The 22,497-nt window shown below is 42.8% G+C and overlaps 1 protein-coding gene across 9 annotated transcripts in view; it reads left to right on the top strand.

Annotated features, from left to right (window-relative positions):
* DCX (doublecortin) overlaps window positions 1-19,851 on the top strand; it is a 115,152-nt gene extending 95,301 nt beyond the window's left edge. For 4 of the 9 annotated variants that reach the window (XM_079318794.1, XM_079318796.1, XM_079318795.1 and 1 more), the window contains 4 exons: window positions 5,729-5,831; window positions 9,310-9,447; window positions 15,945-16,042; window positions 18,968-19,851. In XM_079318794.1, coding sequence (XP_079174920.1) covers window positions 5,729-5,831; window positions 9,310-9,447; window positions 15,945-16,042; window positions 18,968-19,024 — 396 coding nt within the window. In that variant the 3' untranslated portion in view covers window positions 19,025-19,851. The remainder of the gene's footprint in view (window positions 1-5,728; window positions 5,832-9,309; window positions 9,448-15,944; window positions 16,043-18,967) is intronic. The other 5 variants (XM_079318798.1, XM_079318799.1, XM_079318800.1 and 2 more) reach the window with 3 other exon arrangements.
* The last annotated feature ends 2,646 nt before the right edge of the window (window positions 19,852-22,497 follow it).

The raw sequence follows: 22,497 nt of genomic DNA, 5'->3' as shown, positions 1-22,497 counted from the left end.
TTATTTTCCATTGCATTCTCTTAACCCTTCAGTCTTCTGAAATTTTTTTCTTTGTGTGGTGAAGAGTTTACTACCATGCTCATCAATTCCCATATTCCTTCTGAACCTTTCTGTGGGTCAGTTTGAGTCTGTTTGGTCTCTGTGCTTTGCTGATTGCACACATCATAAAGCACAATTTTCTTTGTGATTTAAGACTTTGGCTCCTCAGACCTGAAACAAACAGGCCACTGCCAATCTGCCTTGGAGTACAGCTGATGGAGTACAAATAAATCCCTGAGATTGCTGGTGTGAGTTAAAACAGAGTTTAAAGAGGTTTTAGTGACATTTCCAGCTCAGTTAACTCTTGGTGCCTGTGTGGCTGCTGGTCTGCTTAGTGCTGAGAGAGAAAAGGACAGGAGCATCTAAAACACATTAATTGTGTTTATCTGGTGATTGGATGTGTTCAATTTTACAGCACTTATCAAAGCCTGGAAAAAAGAGTGTGTCTTAATTCAGCTCAGTTCTTACAGCCTGTAGGTGTGCATGGCAGGCTGTTGTCTTCTGTGGTTTTTGGTTCTTTTTTGGCTCTTTCTGCAGACATTTCCCCCCTGTTCTGACCTTTGGAAGCCTACAAGCTGAAGAACTGTGATGATTTTAAAAAATACAACCACATGGAGATCTGTTTTCTTTGAATATAACAATTAGATTTGCAGAAACTTGGGGGCTTTGAAGCTACTTATGTGCTGCTGTCACTGTTCTGCTGCCTAAATTCCTGAACAGGAGGGGTATTGCAAAGAGAATGATTTACAAAATCATTACGGCTGAGGGAGAGGGCTACAAATAAGAAATTTTGTGACTGAAAAGGACACTTCTCTGAAGGGGGAAGAGGACAGTTCAGTCACCCTCTGTCACTGCTTTGTCCTGGAGTGACAGTGAGGGGGCAGAAGGAGCTGGGTAATCCCAAATCTCCAAAGCACCCCAGGCTCTGCACTTCTGGGTGATTCAGGCTGAAGTCTTAAAACTTTTTATTTCTAATTATTTTTAATCTGTTTAATAATTAATGAAATAATTAAGTTTTTTTTATTAATAAATTACAGTTTCTAAATACTACTGCTGCCTCCTGGAGGAAGGTGGGAACAGTCAATTACTCTGAGCTGTATCAGTGTAAATCCTGTGTTTTTACTGCTCCTTTTTTGGGTGAATTCAAATTTCTGTCTGTGCCATCACAGGCATTTCAGCAAACTCCCATCCACTCAAGCTCCATTTTGTCAAAATCCTGAAAAATGCTTAGTTCTACAAGTGCAGTATTAAAATGAAGCAGGGGCTCTTCAGCTCTCACAGGGCTGCAGCTTTTCCTCTCTCAATTAAAACTGCTGCAGCAGACACTGATGGAGTGTCACTGCAGAAATCCCAGCTAGATTGTCCTCTCAGGGAAGCTTTTTTTTCCTCATGTAAGCAGAGAAGGATTTAATTTAACAATGAAAACCTAAATAATTGCAAACTAATCTCTACAACCTTCTATTCCTTCCCTAATATATATATATATTATAAGGGTTTTTCAAGATCAGACCTTGCACAAAGAAAAATGCTGCCATCAGATCCATTAGGAATAATGACTTTGTAAGAAATAAATTTGTGCCTCATCAACTGGAATGTGAAGATATGATTTCCTTCCTTGGAATTGCTTAAGCTGCAGGAATTGGAGAGCAAACATTTCATGCAGTATGATCCTTTCCCAAGTCAATATTGTCTTTTCAATCCTGGATTTCAAATTAAATATTATCCTCCCTTAAACAAAGGCATGCTTGGAAATCAATGCTATATATCTTGCCTACTGTAGTTACATACACAAGTTTAATTTTGGTTATAGATGAGAAGTGCTTGTAGACTGCAAACTGCAGAAAGACAAAATCTTCCTGTTTTGCTGGTTCCTGGTGTCATTGCTGAGGGTGCCACCAATAAAATCCCAATTTTCAAGTGGCAGCATTGGTCCTTGCATTATCTGGCTACTATTGGGTTTTGTCTTGTGCTTTAATAAATTTATAACCAAAAGGAGAACACAGCATTTACAAAAAATTATTTTCAGGTTATCATCTGGGGCAAATTTTTTGTTGATATGAACCTTCTTTCAGGATTGTTTCTCATGGTGTTCCAGGTGAAATATTGGATTTAATTGGAGTGCTAGATGAGAGTAAACCAAAGCAGAAAATATTCTTCCAAAAAGTCCACATTGCTTGGGGAGAGACTCTTTCTTTCTTTCTCTCTTTCTTTCTCTCTTTCTTTCTTCCTTTCTTCCTTTCTTCCTTTCTTCCTTTCTTCCTTTCTTCCTTTCTTCCTTTCTTCCTTTCTTCCTTTCTTCCTTTCTTTCTTTCTTTCTTTCTTTCTTTCTTTCTTTCTTTCTTTCTTTCTTTCTTTCTTTCTTTCTTTCTTTCTTTCTTTCTTTCTTTCTTTCTTTCTTTCTTTCTTTCTTTCTTTCTTTCTTTCTTTCTTTCTTTCTTTCTTTCTTTCTTTCTTTCTTTCTTTCTTTCTTTCTCCTGGTGGATTTCTTTTTTCCCTGCACCCCTCACTCAATCTGTGCTCTCAGACCCAGCACTGAAGTCACTTGTTTTCCCAAAGAAAGTTTACTCCAATGACTTCCTGTGGACAGGATCCCATCTGGGACGTGTTTCAGGGACTCAGAGAAGGAGTTGAGTAAACAAAAGGTAAATAGAAAATACCACCCATGTGGTGAACATAAGCACAGGACCCCAGTTATTTTCAGAATTTTCCAATGTTCTGCACTATTTAAGGAGAGTGGGGTTGGGTTTTGGCTGTCCTTTCTACTATGTTGTGGTGAGTTCTTAGTAGTGGAAGTTAGAAGAGGAAAGCAAAAAGGAAGAAATAAGGCAAATACAGAAGTGATTGTTCCCTGAATATTCAGAGTTCAGCAAGTAGATTATCTGATTCTCCACCAGCCTCCAGTGCTCAGCCAGCTGTTCATAACTATAAAATACACACAATAACTGCTCTGTGGAGGGACAGGAGTGCAGAAAAGTGAATTGCAATATCTCTATTTGAAATGCAGTCAGGTTCCTGTCCTTGGACATGCTGGAACTTCTCCATCATGTTTGGACCCCTGGATCTGAAGATTTTCTTGATTTCCTGGAATTTATTTTTGCTTGGGGTGGTTGTGGGTAGTCAGGGACAAAATCCACATTTGGACTTCTGACCTGGAGACAACAAAAGCATCTGTGGGTTCTTTCTGGTTTTGTGCAAAAGGCTGGGAAATTTTTGAAGCCTTTTGATCCAACTTTAGATCACAGATTTAACTGCACAGTGGAGCAGAGCAACCCATGGGTCCTTTCAGTGGCACAAGTGGAGTACTTAGCATTCAGATGGGAACTCTGTGCTGAGCCAAACCCAATTATTTGCAAATGAATCAGTGCCACACATCCTCAGGGGGAGGGCTGCAGTGCTGGTTTGAAATGTCATCTTTTCTTTGGGAGAATTCTCTATAGATGAAGTTAGCTATTTTCAATCTAATTTTAGGCAAACAGAAATAGGAATTCACTGGAGCTAGTAGAGAAAATTCTAACTCTGATCAGAGCCATGGCAGATTTCAGCCTGCTCCATTTTGAAAGTCATGGCAATGTGAAAACCAGGATTTTCTCTAAGGTTTGGCATCCTGAGCAGTGCTGGCATTCATAGGCAGTGCTTTAATTATACATTATACTAACCAGTGTGAAATACTGAGCCTTATTAAGATAGCCAAAAGCCTTCTTTAGAGTTGATTTATTAGAGCTTGAAATTAACTTTTCACAGTCCAGCTCCAGGAGATCAGCAGATACAGAAATTCAGCTCTGCCTCCAGCAAGTTCCCTCCCCATGGTTATCTCCAGTGCTCTCTCCAGTCCCTCCCAGTAAAGCACTGGGCAGCAGCAGCAGCTCTCAGCCTCTTGCCTCTATTGTAAACACCCTGGGCTTGCTTGGAATGGTTTCCTGGAAAGGTGGAACTTTAGGAAGCCACCCTGGGCTCTGCTGGGTGCTCGGATATGTGGCTGCCCCAGGCTGGCTCTGCTGGAGCTGTTCCACACTGGGGTGTAGCAAATGAGCATTTCTGCTGCTCCTGACACAATATTTGATCAGTATGTGTCAGGGATGTCAGGATATTGTTAGGAATTGTTAAAGCAAGTCCATCATCTGTAGAGAATTGCAGATCTCTGCCAGCTGAATATGGGGAGGAGCTCCCAGCCTGATGGGATTTAAATTTCTCTCCCAGCAACCTGAATGCATTTTCACATTTCCAAACTCCCATGTATGAGTTCTCTGATTAAATCAGTAGATCTGGGGCTCCCACATTTTGTGCTTTGTTTCTGTTTGATGCTGCAAGGCAAGGCAGAGTTTGGAGCTCCAGGTACTGCAAGAAAAAATTTCCTCCTATTGAGGAAGGCAAAAAGTGGGGAGCAGAGCACTCAGTGAAGGAGAGGCTGGCACAACTCCTGCAGTAAATCTGGATTTAAATGGTGCTGGGCTGGAAAAGTTGTCTTGTTATACTTTGGGTCTCTCTATCAATAGCACAGATAAATGTTCTGGCTTTAAAATTTGTAATTTGTGCTCAGGAGGAGTCACTTCTCTACATCTGTGCTTAAACCCAGTGATTCTTTGAGGTTTTAGGCTCTGTAGGTACCAAGACATCCCCAGCACAGGCAGTGGTGGCACGGGGGGCACCTCTGTTTATATTTTAGAAGTAGCTGTGTCATTCCTTGGGGTGCATCCTGTCAGCTGGTGGGAAATGCCAAACCTCCAAGAACCTGCAAGGGAGTTGTTTGTGGTTTTTATCTCTGTTCTGGTGTTTTTCATGACTCTGTTAGGCCTGACTTGCCCAGGAAAATTGTGTGATGAGCACCAGCCCTGTGGAAAGCAGGACCAGATTAACATGGGGTGGTGGGTGTCCTGGTTTGAAGGACAGGTGTCTGCCAATAAAGTCAGGAGCTTCTCTTTGAAATGGAGAATGTAAACCCCCTCCTTCCAAATTATTCTCATTTTGAAATTAAGGGGCTCTCAGGCAAAGATATGGGAATTAGGAAGAACAGTTCTTTACTAGAAAAATTAAAATAGAAATGCAGTATTACAAAGAGCAATCCCAAACCCTGCCAGAGTGAGAATCCAAGCTGACACCCGTCAGTCAGTCAGGGTGGTGGCAGCAGTCCCATTCCATGGTGGCTGCATCCTCCTGCAGGGGCAGATGTGGTTCAGCTGGAGCAGTGCTCCTGGAGAAGGTGCAGTTTCCTCTGAAGGTGCAGGGATGATGTGGAAGGGTCTGGCTTTCCTCTGGAATCCAGTGGAAAGAAGGTGCCTTGGTGTCCAAAATCTCAGTTTTTCTCTGGGTAGGAAAGGCTTGGCTCCTCCCCTGGGTGGAGCATCTCCCAGTGGGATGATGGAATTTTATCAGTCATGCCCTGGGACTCACTGGCCATGAACAGGAGATATCTGCTGGAGGGAGGATGGGCTGTGGGAAGATAAAGATGATTGCCCAGCTGGTTTAAAGATGGCCCATTAGCAGATAATATGTGCCAGGAGATCAGGGGCACTGCCCCACCCAGCTGCAGCAGATGGGGACAGAATACACATTGCTGGACATATCCTGTATTGCAACCTAGGACAGGGGGGAACAGCAGAGGGGCAGAGCCCCCTTCTGCTCCAGCAAAAGCTGAGCCACATCAGAATGCTGCCAATTAAAACTAAAATGAATGACTTTGCTCTCTCTGTAGGTGACCTGTCTCCACGATTTCTTTGGGGATGATGATGTGTTTATCGCCTGTGGTCCAGAAAAATTCCGCTACGCACAGGATGACTTTTCCCTGGATGAAAGCGGTAACATCAAACATACACTGTGGTTTTATTTCATTTCCATTCACTTGCTGGGATCTGATAACGATGCTGCATACTTTTGTTCTGGTTTTTAAGACCCAGTACATGAAATTTAACATCCTTTTGTGATACTTAGCCAGTCAGCAGTATTATAATCAGGCAAATACTGACTGAGGTAGCCCAAGTCAGAATAAATTAATTCCTAAGAATTTTGACATTTATTGTAAAATCTGGGAATGTTTATACTTTCAATTTTCTCCAGTTACAGTCAGGTAGATGCATTTTTCTTGAGAACTAATCATCCTTATGTAGACACATGTATATTAAAAACAGAAACAAGCAACAGTTGACAAAAAAATCACATTTCCACTACTTACTTCTGCTGATTCAAAAAGCAGGACAATAATTCCCTTTTTGGGGGCATGACTGGGACAGCACTGATATTTTTTCTTGTTACCACTGCCAGCAGAAGTCTGTAATAATGTCAGTCTGTGTGATCAATTAAGCCATGAAATCTTTGATTGCACAGAATATACAGAGCTTTCTTGCAGGACTTACCACCCACCCCACCTGGCAAGTGTACCCACCTGTCTGCAGGTGCCAGTGTGTGCAGCAACAGGAAATTAATGTAATTTTTACCCATTAAACTAAAAAAAAAAAAAAAATTCATTCTTTAAGCATCTAGGCTCACTTCCCAGAGCTCTAGGTGTGCTGTATAAGGAACACAAGCCCTTCCTGTCCTGTGTGCTGCAAAGTGGTTCTATACTGAGAACCAAAGAGATTTTTGCTGGATGCCAGGAAGTCAAGCAGCCTCTAATCTCCAAACACCTTGTTTTTTATTACTCCTTTGCAAGCCTGATTTTATTTTAGTGCTGGTACTTCTGACCTGTGTACTCCAAATGAACCCATTTCATGGTCTTGGGTAACTCAAAGAAAGTTTCCAAGGCTCAACTGAGACTTTGCAGACAGAGAATGAGCCTGTGTCAGGCTGGGGAAGTGATCTGAAAGCTGAGCTTCACATTGTTTTTAGCACTCAGCAGCTGAGTCAGCTCCATAGGGAGCTCCACACTGGAAAACAGTTGGATGCAGTCCTGGCAGAACAACTGGATGGAAAGCCCAGCTCTCTGCCTTCCCCTCTGCTCACCTCTCCAGCTTGGATTTCTCTGGCAGGAGAAGCCAAGTGTGCTGTTGGGAAGGCAGTGAGTAGCTCCAGAGGTATTTCCAGGGGAGCCTTGCAGCTCTGAGGAGCCCCAGCACCATTTTCCCACTGAACACTCATCACCCTTCCTCATTCCAAGGCTGCCAGAAGAGCTGTGAATCCTGAGCTTCTGCAGATGAGTGTCACTCATTAAAATCTCCTCTGTCACAGGGAAATTTCCTTTGCCTGTTTGGATGACACATACCAGGACTGCTGGTTATTATGTGCACTCTGGCAGGACATCAGGAAACAAAAAGAGAAACAGCACAAGAGAGGATTATGTCATCTTTTTTTCCTCCTGGCTGCCCAGAGGAAAAAGAGCCAAAAAAAAAAAAGAAAAAAATAAAAATAAAAAAAAAGCTGCCCACAGCTTCCACCCTCTAATCCCTGCTGCTGAGCACCTTCCAGATGACATTGTCTGTCCCTTTTGTACCCACTGCTTTCAGCATCGTGGAAATGTCACACTTTGGTGACATTTAGAGGCCTTTTTACACCAACCTCAGCACAGCCAGGTTTCCACCTCCTGCAGAAGCTCAGGGATTGCCTCTGGTGTACTGACACTTGCCAAGGGAGGAATTCCTCAGAGTCAGCCTTTCCGTGCTGGAAAATGCAAAGCCAGGTTTCCTTCCAAGGAATTACTCCCCTGGGAAGAAGACAAATTTGGAAGCTCTTGCAAAGACCTAACATGAAGTATTTTTATTTTTAGGTTTATTTTATTTTTTAGTGAATAGTTCAGATAACTAAACACAGCTGCCTGACACCCTTTCAGCCCCCTCACAACACCAGTACTGCTCTTCTTGTATAAAAAATTTGGGCTGGACCTTCACAAGCTTTTCTTTGACATCATCTGTGAGAATTTAAATATTTTTGAAGGAAAAAACCCACAACTTTTACTATCCCTGATTTACAATTTCCAAAATTGATTCAGCAGGAGAGAAAATAAGCTGAATGTAGGTTTAATTCTTGCCATGCATCATCCCTGGAGCACAAGGCTTCCTCTCCTCACATTCTTTGCTGCATGACCCAACAGCAAAACTCTCTCTCAAACCATCTGGAAGGAGCAGAGATGGACCCTTGGCTGGCTGAGAATGAGGAAAGCCTGGGGGGAAAATAAAGACAATTATATTTTTGTAGATACACTGATCTATAGATAAATAACACATACATTTAGGTCAGACAGTTTGCATTTGGTTGACCAATTATTTATCTGCTCTGTGCTGCCTTCATTCCATCAGGGACTCCATTCCAGGGGGTCCTCAGTGTGGAGCATGTGGGGCTGAGCTGAACTTTTCCATAAAAATCTGCCTGCACGTGGAACACGTAATTCACATCTGTAAAAATGACACATTTTTCACATCTTGGTGAGGACAAGCTCTTGGAGGAGATGAGGTGGGACCAGCTAACATTTGACAAAGAGGAAATCTCTTTTTTATAACCTTCTTCTTAACTGAGTTAAGTTAATAACTGGAGGGGTGGGAAGTTCTTTTTGTGTGAGCTCTCAGTGTAAATAAAGGCTGGTTCTGAAGATCAGGCATGCCTGAAATCCTGGGACACGTGGAGGTTTGTTAGCATTTCAGTTCCCCTCTGTAGATCATGTTTACATTTTCCACTCTTCCTGGCCTATTTAGTTTTTAGGAAAGCCCAGTTGGGGTTCTCATCTGCTCCACATAAATCTGCTGGTCTTGTTTATACAAACCTTGCTGAAAGGGATGAGTGGCCAGGACAGAGGATGTGCTTTGCAAAAACCATTTTGTCTCCTTTGCTTTCTGCATCTGAAAAGTTGCAGCTTGTTGAGGACAGAAGAGGCTGATTCCAGCTGGGTGAAGCTGCCCCATCTGCCACTTGGAGACTACAGAACACCATGAGCTGTTTGCTGCCTTTCTGCACCTGCAGAAAAGGCACTCATCATTCCTATCACTGGTTCTTCACAGAAGGGTCGCAGCAAATTAACAGGATTTTCTCAGCCTGAGTTTTCCTTCAGTCAGTGTTGACCATTTTCATTGTGCTCATGATACCCAGGGGAAAGGGAAGGGCAGAAAATGTTTTGTAGGACACCGGTAGGAGCCAACCTGACACTCACAGAGTCTCTAGAGGAGCAGAGCTGTTCTCTTCACCCTCCCCTTGAAGAGAATCCTTTCACCCTGCAGAACAAGGCATGAAACCAGCTTTTCCCTCACCCTTGGTGTTTCCTGCATCTCTTCAGGGACCAGGCACTGAGCTGCTGTGGCTGTGCCACACCAGGCAGCAGCAGGGCCATAACCAGGTGTGTTTGTGTTCCCCCAGAGTGCAGGGTGATGAAGGGGAGCCCAGCAGGTGCCACGGGCAGCAAGTCCTCCCCCACGCCCCAGAAGAGCTCGGCCAAGAGCCCCGCGCCCATGCGCCGCAGCAAGTCCCCGGCCGACTCAGGTAACCACCAGGATGGTGAGTGACTGTTCCTTGCAGTCTGGGCTTCTCTGTGCTCCAGGGAAAAGCACAAACTCCCTGTGTTGGCAAAGGAAAAGAGGGTGTGTTTTGGGAACAAGCAGCTTAATAAATATTGGGATGCAATTCCCTGTCGCTGTAAGGCTTGGAAGCAGCGAAGGAACACAGCAACACATCTTCATCCAGAGAGCAGAAGTGATTTATTGCAGAATTAGACACACTTTTATAGACTGGTTTGCAGAACCAAGGACAGAACCAAGCTCATTTCTTCAAGGAAGGCAGCACCTCTTGTAAACATGCTTTTACCAAAACATCACGTTTCTCACGCACTCCTCCTGTCCTCAACACCAGGTGTTAAACTTTGTTATTAATTCTTTCCCTTTTGTTTTCCTTTGAGTAGCCTGGGAAAACTCAATTCTGCTTTTTTCCCTGACTCTCAGCAGTATCCACAATTCCCCATTGGTAAAGTGTAGTTGTGACTTGAGTTGTCTCACCCACAGTCTCACAGCCTTCTTCCCCAAAAATATTTTAAAATAAGTTCCTAAACTTGGAAATCACAGTGCTCCCAGATGGTCCCTGTAGATACAGAGTGATTTAGGGTGACCTCCTGTGCCAAGCAAATGGTGATTATTGCACAGGTCAGGAGGGGCTCCTTCCAGGCATTATTTGAAGGAGATCAGTGACCTTGCAGTTGCAGAACTGGTGATGGGTTTATTGATGGGACACTGAGACACTCATTCAGCAATGGAAGAGAAGGAAAATGGGAATCCTCATTTACTCAGCAGCATTTGAAATGCCTCCCTCCTTCTTTGGTAGCACACATGGAGAGCTTCAGAGCTGTCAATCCAAGGCTGGGCTGCAAATTCAGTAATTCTGGTAATTAATATTTAAGAGTCATGGAGAGTTTCTGGGGTTATGACTAATTTCTCACTGCCTGCTTGTTCTGTTCCAAAAGATAAGCAGATGTGGCCTCTCGCTAAAATGGCCAAGTCATCAATTAAACATGTCAGAATTCTAGGAGAGCTTTACAGCTTGAGTTCAGGTGTCCCACAGCATCAACACAGGTGATACAAACCAGAAATTCCTTTTCACCATCATGCTAACATGCTGCATATTGCATAGGAACATCACACAGCTGACCATCAGCAGAAATGGGATTATTAGAAACTTCTCTTGGCAGTAGTCAGAAGGAGTTCCCCAGGAATAGTTCATTTGTGTAGGGTGTGTGGGTGTTCTTCAGCTACCTAAAGAGACAGTGTGAAATTGGTTGGCACATGCCAAGACTCTATTTTTTAAAAAATTATTTCTCTTTAGCGTGATTTTGCATTCATAAAGCTTTTCTTCAAGATTCCATTGCTGGCTGTTCTCAAACTCAGGCTTGCAATAATTGAACCACTTTCACCATCCCAAATTCCTGTTAAAGCTGTGTAGGCACACTGAAGGCAGGATGATGCTGATTTACAAAAACCCAGCATAACATTCAGTGATGTGGGAATCAGCTCATGCATGAGCAGCTTTGAACCTTCTCCACGAGCATCAGGTGCTGATTCCCACCAGAACCAGAGTTTACTGTATGAGCATAGAGTTTAATGTGAAATGGCAATTATTGTGTGCCTGATTTTAGCTGATTGAGAGACTCCAGGCCCAGGATGGTGACTCATCTGATGAGCTTTAATGAACACACTTAGCAGAGCTTTTCAGGGGGAGATTAAAACAACAAGAAAGGCTGAACAATAACCAGTTTCCTGGAGTTAAGGTCAGTAATGAAGAGCAAATCAGGTTTCTTTAATCTGTCCAGACAAGAGTCTTTCTTGCTTTCCTGTAATTTCAATAAGGGAAAAAATGGCACTTGTTCTGCTTAGTAAGAATAAAGAAGACTGAGCTCTTTCAGTACTGAAAAATAGAAGACTCTTGTTTTCTCAGGACAGAGAGAAAAAAGAAAACCATTTTGTATTCTTGTATTGAATTGTAATAAATTAAGTGGATTTACACATCTTTTAAGAATCAATATTTACATTTAGATGGGATTTTGGAGTTATCACATTCAAAAAGCAAAGAAAGCTGAATGAAGTCTGATTAATAAAAGATGATCTGACCTATTTTTTCCCCACAGAATCTCACCCATTTAATGCATGAAAACTATTTTAAAGCAGTTTTACTTCAAATATATGCAATATTTCTGCTGTGTGTTTGCTCTCCTACCCATCTGTATCTTTTGTCTTTGTTGTCTTTCACTCTGCTGTGGTTGTAATGTGGAAACTCATGAGAGTTTCCTTGGTTTTGTGTTGTTTCTGTTCTTTCCAGTTCTTTCCTGTGTAGGTTTCTGTAATTTTTTTCCCCACCAAGGTCTCCAAGGCCATTGTGACGTATCTGGGCACTGATGTCAGTGCAGGTTTGGAGTTAAATCTTTGGGTAAGAGGAGCCTGAACCCAATTCACAGTGAGGTGTCAGGGCATCAGTGTGAAAAGCTCAATCCCTTCAGGCAGCCAGAGCCCTTCAGCTCCCAGGATATCCAAAAAAGTCAGGTAGCAAATACACAGAAGCAATTTAAACATTGTTCTCTTAGCATGGTGCTTTTCTATTACCATTTAAATGAATGAAAATTAAATGAATGAGTGCAATACAAAGAAGTGTCTTGCTATAGGAGAAAGGAACACACCCCAATCCTTGTATTCCCAAGGGAAATCCTTTCTCCCTTCCCTCACTAACACCCAACCCACATCTGTACTTCCTGAGCAGTGCCAGTGGATTTCTGGCAAATTTGGAGTTACAAAGCTTCTGTGTATTTCTAGCCTCAATTTTTCTTCTTAGGGAGTTCAGCTTTGGTAAAAGACACAGCTTAGAGCACTGAAATCCATATTAAACCACACCTGCAAGGCACGATCCAATTCCTTCTTCTAACATGACAGGAAAACTGGGCATAAGGAGAGAAGTCTCTGTGCTTCTGCTTGATCCATGACATTTAAATGAAGTAGGGTCAGCATGAAGTTTGGCAAAATTTCTTTAACAGACTGCTCCAACAAGGAGTCAGAACTAAATCTCATGGGAGAAATACAGGAGAGAAAATAATGATGTAATTTGCCATTCTTTCTTTGTTATAAAATCATGAAATTATCTCACACTAACTGATATACCAAACAAGGGCTCAGTTGTATAAAAATGTGCTATGAGATGAGAGCTTATGATTTTTAAAACCAGGACAGGGTTACAGGTACCTGAATTGAAATTTGAAAATGTCTTTGCCTTGATTTGGCTCAGGGAGAATATTAGCAGGACCTTAAAATCTTAGTCCACTAATGGACAGAGGGACAAAAGCACATTCACCAGGCAGCAGCAATTAGAGGGTCAGAGTGTCTGTCTGTCCTGGCTGCAGGGCTGCTCCCAGGGCTCATCATGGATCAGTGTGCCCAAAGGCAGCAGATGTCTGGGGAATGGCACATGGGACAGAGCAGCTTGTCCTCTCTTTGTCCCCTCTTTGTCCCTGTGTCCTGCTCACTGCCAGCCCACGGGGCACACCCAGGAGAGATTCCCTCACCAAACTCAGGGAAAGGCTGCCAGCACTGCAGGGCTCAGTGCCTGCAGGTTTGGAGGTGCCTGTGCAATCTGAGATCTTCCACTCCTGAGCTGTTTTCCTGTCCTGAAGGGCAGGATGGCTCCTGCTCTCTCAACAAGCTGCTGTTTCTGCATTTGCTGTCTGCTGTCCTTGTTCTGCTTGTTCCCTTTCTTTATTTTCCTGGTGGCCATTCAAACCCTGACCTGGAGACAAAACTATCCATGGATTTCACTGTCCTTCCTCTCTTCCCATATGAGCTCCTTGGACTGGGATCTTATTTGCAGAATGCTGGCAGCCCCAGTCAAGCACAGATATTAACTTTATTTTACAAGTTAGTAGAAATAGATACCTCCATACATTTTGAGCACTCACTGTGAGCATCAGGCTCTTCTTTTTCCAGTTCTGTTTGTGGTCAGAAAGGTGAGTTCAGAAGATGGATCTCACCTCATTTGCAGGTCCTGGTGCTTATCAGCACTGGAAATTCAGATCCAGAGCCCCAGTTATCCCAGCAAACTTAAGCAACACTCAGGGAACAATTCCATGTGAGAAATCTAACTAAAAAAGGGCCTAAAAAAGGCTGAAGAGAGACTTTTGGCAAAGGCAGAGTAATAGGACAAAGAGGGAATGGACTTTAGCTGAAGGAGGGCAGGTTTAGATACTAGCAATAAACTCTTTGCTGTGGGGGTGAGGATACCCTGGCACAGGTGCCCAGAGCAGCTGTGGCTGCCCCTGGATCCCTGGAAACGTCCAAGGCCAGGCTGGATGGAGCTTGGAGCAATGTGGGATGGTGGAAGATCCCACATTTAAGATCCCTTCCAACCCAAACCATTCTGTGATTCTGAAACACCTGTGGGGGAAGCAGACAGAGAATTCAATCACCCAGATCTCTCATCTCAAACATGACAGGAATATTCTCCATCCTCCCTGCCTTGTGCTGGACAAGGCTGATTTCTCTCCTGAGCACAGATTTCTCTCCTGCCACGTGCACAGGGGGAGGTGAGGATTCTATGGAAAAAGGTGCATTTGCTCCTGCAATTAAAGGATATGACATAAGCACTTCAAGGTAAATTTATGCTGCAGAGCAAATACAATGCCATGAATAAGCCATAATGCACAAAGAATAAAATGGTGAAAAAAGCTCAAAGAATTGAAATGAAAGCTGGTTCTAAAGAACAGCTCCTAATAGCTGAGTGTAGGTGAGATCCTGAGCTACCCTAAATTATCAGGAGATTTTAGTGGAGCAGCAGTGTTATGAACCAGCTGGGACCTGCTCTTTGCCTCCTGTTATTTTCTTGCATTTCAGTTCAAAGGAAATGCAGGCAAGTTTGCTTATGAACACTATTCTTCATTAGCAGGCAGAGAAAATTGAACTGGGCTTCTTCATTGTTGCTCCTGCTGCAGAATTCTGCTGTATTTGTAATGATATCCATCCATCTCATTCCATTTCTGATTTGGATGTCACATCTGTTTTTTTGTTGATGCTCATAAAATATTTACATGCCTGCTGTAGCACTTAAAACTCTCATTGTATTAGGGAATTTCTGTCCTGCCCTGCAGCAATTACATCCATTCTGCTGCACATGGCTCTGCTGTTGATTCCAGTCTTGTTTTGTGGAAGGGAAATTGGGGTTTCTTGCAGAGTTCTTCAGCTTAGGAAGGATCAATGACAATTGGAGATAAAGAAAGAGGCATTTTAGAAACTGGAAATGAATTCTAGCTAATGGAGATTATATCAGTCCTCTTATTCCCCACATTTTCTTTATTAGGAAACACAAATTCACTCAGTAAAATAAAACATAAAAGAGATCCAAGTTATTTTTTTTTCTGAATTGCCTTCATTATTTGGCACATAGTTAGAGAACTCTACTTTTTTCCCCACCAGCCTGAAGGGCAGCTCATTTTGCAGAGCTCAGTGCAGGAGCCAGCAGGAAACAGCTTCTCCCTTTCCAGGACAGGTTTTTTCCACTTATCAATAAAGAATGGTCTGAGTGGGACAGGGAGGTGAAGGGTCACTCTATTCCCCAATTATCTATAAATCATTGTTTCTACCACCTTATAAAAATATCCATTTCCTCAGCAAGGTGCATTTGTGATGGGAGAAAAGCTGTGTGTGATGAATAACCTCTTCCACAACAGGAGGAAATGCATGGAAGTGATGGATGTGAAGGCAGAGGAGCCACATCACCATGAATTTGTTGCATCCCAGCTGCTCTAAGTGCTGGCTGCTCCTCCTTTGTCCCATGGCTTTGAGCACATGTTTCTTTTCACACCTGTTTGACCTCTGCCCTTGCTGCAAACCTGAGAGAAAACAGAGGAATGAGGTTTTTTAGGCATTAAAGCAAGAGCTGTGCTGGCTTAAAAATACAACATTCACACATTTTACTCTATATTTTATACGCTTCTTCAGCCTCCTCCAGACACTCAAGTGCTTGATGGATTTTGAGTAACTGATTTGCAGATCCAGCTGTTATAACTTAAAGCATAATTCCATCAAGCTCTTCAGTCACTTAATCCCACCCACAGCAAACTTTGTCTAGTTTTAAATGTGTATAATTGACATCTGACATTGTTTATGTAGCATTCAGGATATTTCCAGTCATGCCCTTAAACAGTTTGAGAACACAGAAATTTCTGTTTTTCTGATGATGTGTGCTTTGGATCGACTTGGTGAATGAATATTTGTTGTGCGAAATATTGCTCCCTCCATTTATTTTGTTTCTCACTGTATTTTGCAGCTAAACTTTTTGCAGTTGCATTTTCACCCTGAGCAGCTGAAACCCTTGAGTTATGTTTATAGCTATGCTATTCACTTGTTTATTTTTTTTCTCCTTCCTAACACGAATAAACCACGGTGTTAAATATTTGGAGACCTTCCATCTCCCCAAAGGAGAGAAATCTTGCCCTTGCTTGCCTGATTTCCAGCTTGTGTCTTGTTTTCTGCCAGCAAATGGGACCTCCAGCAGCCAGCTGTCCACACCCAAATCCAAGCAGTCCCCAATCTCCACACCCACCAGCCCAGGCAGCCTCCGGAAGCACAAGGTATTACGTTTCTTATACCTTACTACACTCCTTCTGCCCCCCAGAGCTGTGTGACCCTGCAGCCATGGCCATGTCCTCTGGAGGAGTAACAGCAATTCCTGCTGTTCCAACAGTGCAGTTTGGCCTTTTACCTGTAAAAGTTGTATTTTTGGGCAAGGTGGTGAACAAAGCACTGGGCTGACTCTTCCCCTGGAGTTGTTAATGTGTGCTGAAAATGATCCAGAGGGATCAGAGGAGACAACTTAACCACTATTAAAAAAAAAAAATCATTGATGGATGTGGTTTCATGTGAACCCTCCTGTGCTGAAAAGCCTCAAGTGTTGGCAAATCAGGTCCATTAAACAGCAGAAGCAATGCAAATGTTACTGGATCTCTAAGACATCACTTTAATGATGCTCCTCAAGAATTTAACTTTTTTTTAATTATTTAAGGCTGTGCCCTGTTTTACAGTGATTCTTACAGCTGGTGTGGTAAATGTGTTGTGGAACAGTAGCTGGTCACAGACAGCCAACAGGTAGCACAGCATCCTGGCAGAGACCAGGAAACCTGTGTTGGCTCATGGATAATTCATGTATTGATTTATTTAAAAGGTACAGCAGCTGTCACAGCTTTTTCAGTTCCTGTTATTCAGCACTCTGTGCTGAGTTCTGACTTTCATTTCCTTTGCATTTCTGGAATAGCCACAATGCTGCTCCCAACAGCTTTCACTTGATACAGGAATTGGAGCTTGGACACAAATGAAGGTGTGAGAGGAAGTCAGGGGGGTTTCTTTTGAGTCAACATAATGTACCTCTCAGCCTGATTTTGAAAGCACTGACCCAAAGTTTCTGAAGAGTAATTTAAAAATTCTGGTGGTCAGCATCCACATGGAACCCACCATGGGCCAGATTCCAGGAGTTGAACTAATTCTGTTTAACAAAGGCATAGCTGAATCCAAATGAAAACTGTGTTTTCCTCAGGACCTCACTCTGTTCTCAGCTGCTCAGCTTCTCTAAGTTTAAGAAAACATAGCAAATTTAACACAATGCATCCAGATTTATTATTAATTTATAACTGAGAACAGAATCTGGCCCGTGATCTGAGTTCATCAGTTCAGCAGAATTAAAGCTGCAAACTGCATCCTTTGCTTCAGCATCAGGGACCCAGAATATTATCCAAACTTTCCACCTCATTTAAAACTTTGGAGATGAGGATTTGTTTCGTGGTCAAGACAAGTAAAACTTACCTTTTTTAATGTTTTATGTATGTTTTCAGCTGGCTGATTTATGACCTTTCCAGTGCAGCCCTGAGACCATTTGTAATAGATGGTGACTGCTGAGGGCAAAGCCAACCCAGCCATGATTTTCTCCACTAAGTTAAGCCAATCAGAAAACACAAATGCAGCATTTTAGGTTACCAGAATATTCACGCATCATTGTCTTTCTCCCAGGAGCAATTTCCTGCTTATGATGAAATCGCTTTTCTTTTTCTCCCTTAAAGCTCAAGTGATAAATGCTTAGGTTGAGTTCACCACAAAGTCCTAATTTACCTCTTCTTATATCAAGATTGCTCTTAATTTCCTCCATGAATATTTGAGTTTTTCTCCATTTTGCTCACAGTTATTACCTGTGTGTGAGTCAGAGTTCAAAAAGATCCCAGGAGAGCTTTAAGCCTTGAGCTGATTCCTATACCCTTGTTCCACACAGAACTTTAAACAAATGAAATAAAATGGTTACCCCAGAAAGAGACACTGGAAAAGCCTTACACTGGGCATTTGATCCAAATAATAAACTTGGGATTCTTTATTAACTTTTCTAACTGGTTAGAAGTTACTTAAAATAAAGAATAAACCATGGAACATGTGATTTTCTTGGAGATTTGTCCTGAGGGCAGCTGTCAAACCAAGGTAAGACTCTTTATTGTGGACTTAAGTTTAAAGAAGGCAAGGTGCTGCTTTTTTATGCATGTGCTGGAATGGACACATTGATCCAGAACAATAAAAAAAACCACTTCTGAAAACTATTCCTGAACAGTTATCAGGAGCAGTGTCTTGATTTGAAGGACAGGTATCTGCCAATAAAGGCAGAAGCTTCTCTTTCAAATGGAGAATGTAAACCCCCTCCCTCCAAATTATTATCATTTTGAAATTAAGGGGCTCTCAAGCAAAGAGATGGGAATTAGGAATAACAGTTCTTTACTAGGAAAATTAAAATAGAAATGCAGTATTACAAAGAACAATCCCAAACCCTGCCAGAGTCAGAATCCAAGCTGACACCCGTCAGTCAGTCAGGGTGGTGGCAGCAGTCCCATTCCATGGTGGCTGCATCCTCCTGCAGTGGCAGATGTGGTTCAGCTGGAGCAGTGCTCCTGGAGAAGGTGCAGTTTCCTTTGAAGGTACAGGGATGATGTGGAAGGGTCTGGCTTTCCTCTGGAATCCAGTGGAAAGAAGGTACCTTGGTGTCCAAAATCTCAGTTTTTCTCTGGGTAGGAAAGGCTTGGCTCCTCCCCTGGCTGGAGCATCTCCCAGTGGGATGATGGAATTTTATCAGTCATGCACTGGGACTCAATGGCCATGAACAGGAGATATCTGCTGGAGGGAGGATGGGCTGTGGGAAGATAAAGATGATTGCCCAGCTGGTTTAAAGATTGCCCATTAGCAGAGAATATGTGCCTGGAGATCAGGGGCACTGCCACACCCAGTTTTAACAGCTGGGGACAGAATCCACATTTCTGGCCATATCCTGTATTGCAACCCAACACAAGCAGAGATGCTCTTGCTCCTCTGTGCAGGGAGCTTGCCTTCATTTTAGCCTGGAACTCCCTGGATTGTGGTGAGCCCAGTGCATTCCACCCTCTGAGCTGCACAAACCTGAGCCACTCAGCTGCTTCTTTTTGGCCAAGGATGGGAGCTGATGGTGAGGGTTAACACTTCCTCCTTTCTCCCTACAGGACTTGTACCTGCCCCTGTCCTTGGATGACTCGGATTCCCTTGGAGACTCCATGTAGAGCAGCACGGAGTGAAATGTCCCCACTGCATTTGGGATACAGCAAAGTACCTCTGCCACAACAAGCAGATAGGTGACTGGTGCTTTCAAGTCAAAGGACACACGGTTAAATGTCATTTTTGTTCTGTGATTTCTCCTCTCTGTGCCACAAACCAACACCTGCCATCTATAGAGATAGAGGGATACCATTCTTCTGAGTTACAGGGGTGCAAAATGAGAAATTTGGGGCCAATGATTCTGTGCATTTCCCATTTTCTTCTATGCTGCAGCTATGTAGTTTTCCTAGTGTTAGTAAAGTAGCTCTCCTGGAGGGATGCAAAAGGAGCCCTTGCTGAGCAGTTTGCAAGCTGGATGATGTTCTCCACCCGTGCAAACTGCCAGCTCACTGCTCCTCATTCACAGCCCCAATTTTGGCACCTGCATTCCAATAAATCTTGGTTTTATTGTGGAGGGCAGGCAGGGAATTTCTAGTTTGATGCTCCAGCAGAAGCTTGGATGAGATTAGGAGTGATTGTGTCAGATGCTAAGTAAGGTTAGTACAATAATTCAAATTATTCAAATATTTTTTGCTTTTTATTTCTTAATAATTAAGCAAACCCATAAATCAGCTGAGTTATCTTGAGTAAAACACCTTCCACATGCAATCCAAGGATGCTGCTAGCTGGTAACAAATATTTATACCTCCCCTATGGTATCTCTCTATCTCTGTAACAATAATGCCTTGTGAACAGCCAACACTGAAAACACTGTGAGAATTTGTTTTCAGGTTTGACACCCTCTAGGTCACTTTTTATAGCAAAAAATCAATACACTTTTTATAAAGGAAAATCTTGTATCTGTGTTTTGGGAGTAAGGATTCAAGCTCCTTCTTTTTTATAAAAGCTGGTAATTTTCTTTTGTTTAAAAAACACGTTCAGAAAAAAAAAAAGTACAAAAAAAAAACCAACCACAACTGCAGAACAATAATAACAGCAACTCAGTTTAGAAATCTTGTCATCACTGCCAAAACAGACACGTGTAGGGGGAGGGGGGGAATGGTCAATTCAAAATATTGAATGTTTTGATAGTTTTTGTAATGTTTAAGACTATGTATTTGGTTTTTTACACTTCAGTATTCCTAACTATGGCCAGATTCTCTACTTATATAACAGATGAAGTTTTGTGGTGTTCTAAAACCCGTATTTTAAGAAACTCTTCTATCTGAGAAAAACAAACTCACTGTATTTAGAGAAAGCTTTTGCTTTTATTAATCAGTAATGCCTCCTCCAGAATGCAAAGTTCATCTCCTCACGCAGGGCTGGTGGTTTTTACTGCACCAAAGCTTTGTCCTGGGCCAGCTGCCATTGCCTCCCCTTCTCATGGACTAAGCTTTGATGAAACTGGGTCTTGCAGAACTTTACCTAAATGAAATCTGTGCAATCAAGTCTTTCTTTGTTGCTCTATTTGCCTTTCTTTTTTTTTTTTTTTTCCCAACATAGACACCTACTCCCTGTTTCCTTGCAACCCCTTGTGATTAGGATGGATTTTATCCTTGTGATGTTTGATGCTTCATGAGTGCTGGGTTGTTCCCAAAGCCACTCCACATTTTGTTTGCTTGCATTGCTGGGGTGAAACACATCTGTGCAGGCTGCATCTTTCAAGGCTCATATGATTATAATGCAACTTTTAAAAAGAGATTTATCCAGAGAGAGGCCAGGATTGGGAATTGTCAAGGGGTCAGAGTTATCATGCACCAAATTTGCACCCAGTAGTGTTAGTGCATGATCCTTTACACCCAGAGTTTTGCACAAGAAACCATTTGTTCTCACTGATAGCTTCATTTGATTGAAGAACTCTCTGACTGCACAACTGCTGACTGGTCATTTTAAATATTGTAAATAGAATAGTTCACAGGCTAAGGGCTCGTGTTGAGGGTTTGTGGGGGGAAGGATGGTGCTGTGGACAAAGCTTGGGTGCAGTAGTCACCTCTGAGCCCTTGGCATTGCTGAATTTCGTGTCTGAATGGGAGCAGGTCTCTGAGTAACCCTGTGCCTCAATCTGTCTGTCTGTCCTTGCAGGGACAGCTTTGTTCTACCTCACTGGGGGTTGTGAGGCCAAATGTTGGTTAACATTTGTCAAGTGCTTTCAGATCCTCTAACAGGTGCTGAAATATCCTGGGTGCAGATTTGGTTATGGGTGCTAGTTTTTGGCTGTTTAATCCTGTGAGTGCTACTGCAGACACTGGCCATGAGCAAAAAGGACCTTTTTAAGCATAAGGATGTCAAAGGCCTTTGTTATTCTAATAACAAGATTATTCACCAGAGCTTTTGTCTTGGGGGAAGCTTTAGAGGCACACATAATCTGACAGGCTTTTACCCTCTCCCCTGTCCTGTTGGTGGAAATCTCAGAGTCCCTCCCTGAGTCTCTGCCTTTCCAGGGACCCTGAGCAGTGGCCATGGATGGACTGGAACTGAAGCTGTCCCACAGGGACAGAGGCCACTCCTGTCACAGTCAGGGTGAGCCTGTCCTCCACCTTTCTCAGACAAACCAGGAGACCAGCCATGCAGTCCCATCCAGGTTCTCTTGCTGCTCAGTGCAGGACATCCACCAGGAAACCCAAATCTTTGCTCTCCTGGGCTGCTCTCTGCTGGTCCAAGGAAAAGAATCTGGGAGATGCTTTCACCCAGTGTCTGTGAGTGCAGTTTGTGTAAGAGCAAGGATCCCAAGGGAGGAATGATCCTTTGTTTGGATGGTTGTTGAGAAGGGGCTCCTTTCCTTCCTGCCCCAAGCTCTGCTGGGTTATTTGGAGATGCTTTTCCTGGTGGAGCATCACTAAGGAATCTCTGAGCTCTTCCTCCTGAGCTGCACCTGCTGACACATCTAAAACCTCATCCTGCAAATTCTCCCTTGGGAATGCAGCTTTGTTTGCATGAGGATCATCCTGTGGTGGGGCTGAGCCCAGAAATTCCTTCAGGGAATTAGGGGGACCTTGAAAAGGCCTAAAACAATTAAAATTAATTGTTCAGTGGGAAAAATAGCCATTCAAACCAGCAGAAGCCACAAAGAAAACAGGGTATGAGGTCGAACTCCCAAGTTTTAAGAAGCAATTTTCTAGGTAGAAATGCCTGGGCAGTAGAAGTCAGTGAGCATTTCAGCTGTAGCATAGAGTGGAGTCTGTATTAATGCCAATATTGCATGAAATTGTACAGAAATGCATGTGGAATGTTACATACACTCAGAACTAGTTATCTTTGGCTTTGTAGGATCCCTCATCTAGATTTGAATACAAAGAGAAACAGTACACAGGCATTAGATTTTAGTTATTTAAATAGAAGGACATCCCTGATTCAGGAAAGAACTTAAAAATTTAAATTTTAGTATGTGCTTTACTCCTGTTGACTTTTCACGAGATTAAGCTTGGGTTTGGTCAGAAAGCTTCCCTGAACTGCTGTGAATTAGTAATTATTTCCAATATACTATGGCAATTCCAGACCC

Source organism: Erithacus rubecula, assembly GCF_903797595.1.
Source record: "Erithacus rubecula genome assembly, chromosome: 15".
NCBI lineage: Eukaryota > Metazoa > Chordata > Aves > Passeriformes > Muscicapidae > Erithacus > Erithacus rubecula.
Note: the sequence above shows the minus strand (reverse complement) of the source record. Positions and strands in the feature narration are given on the sequence as shown.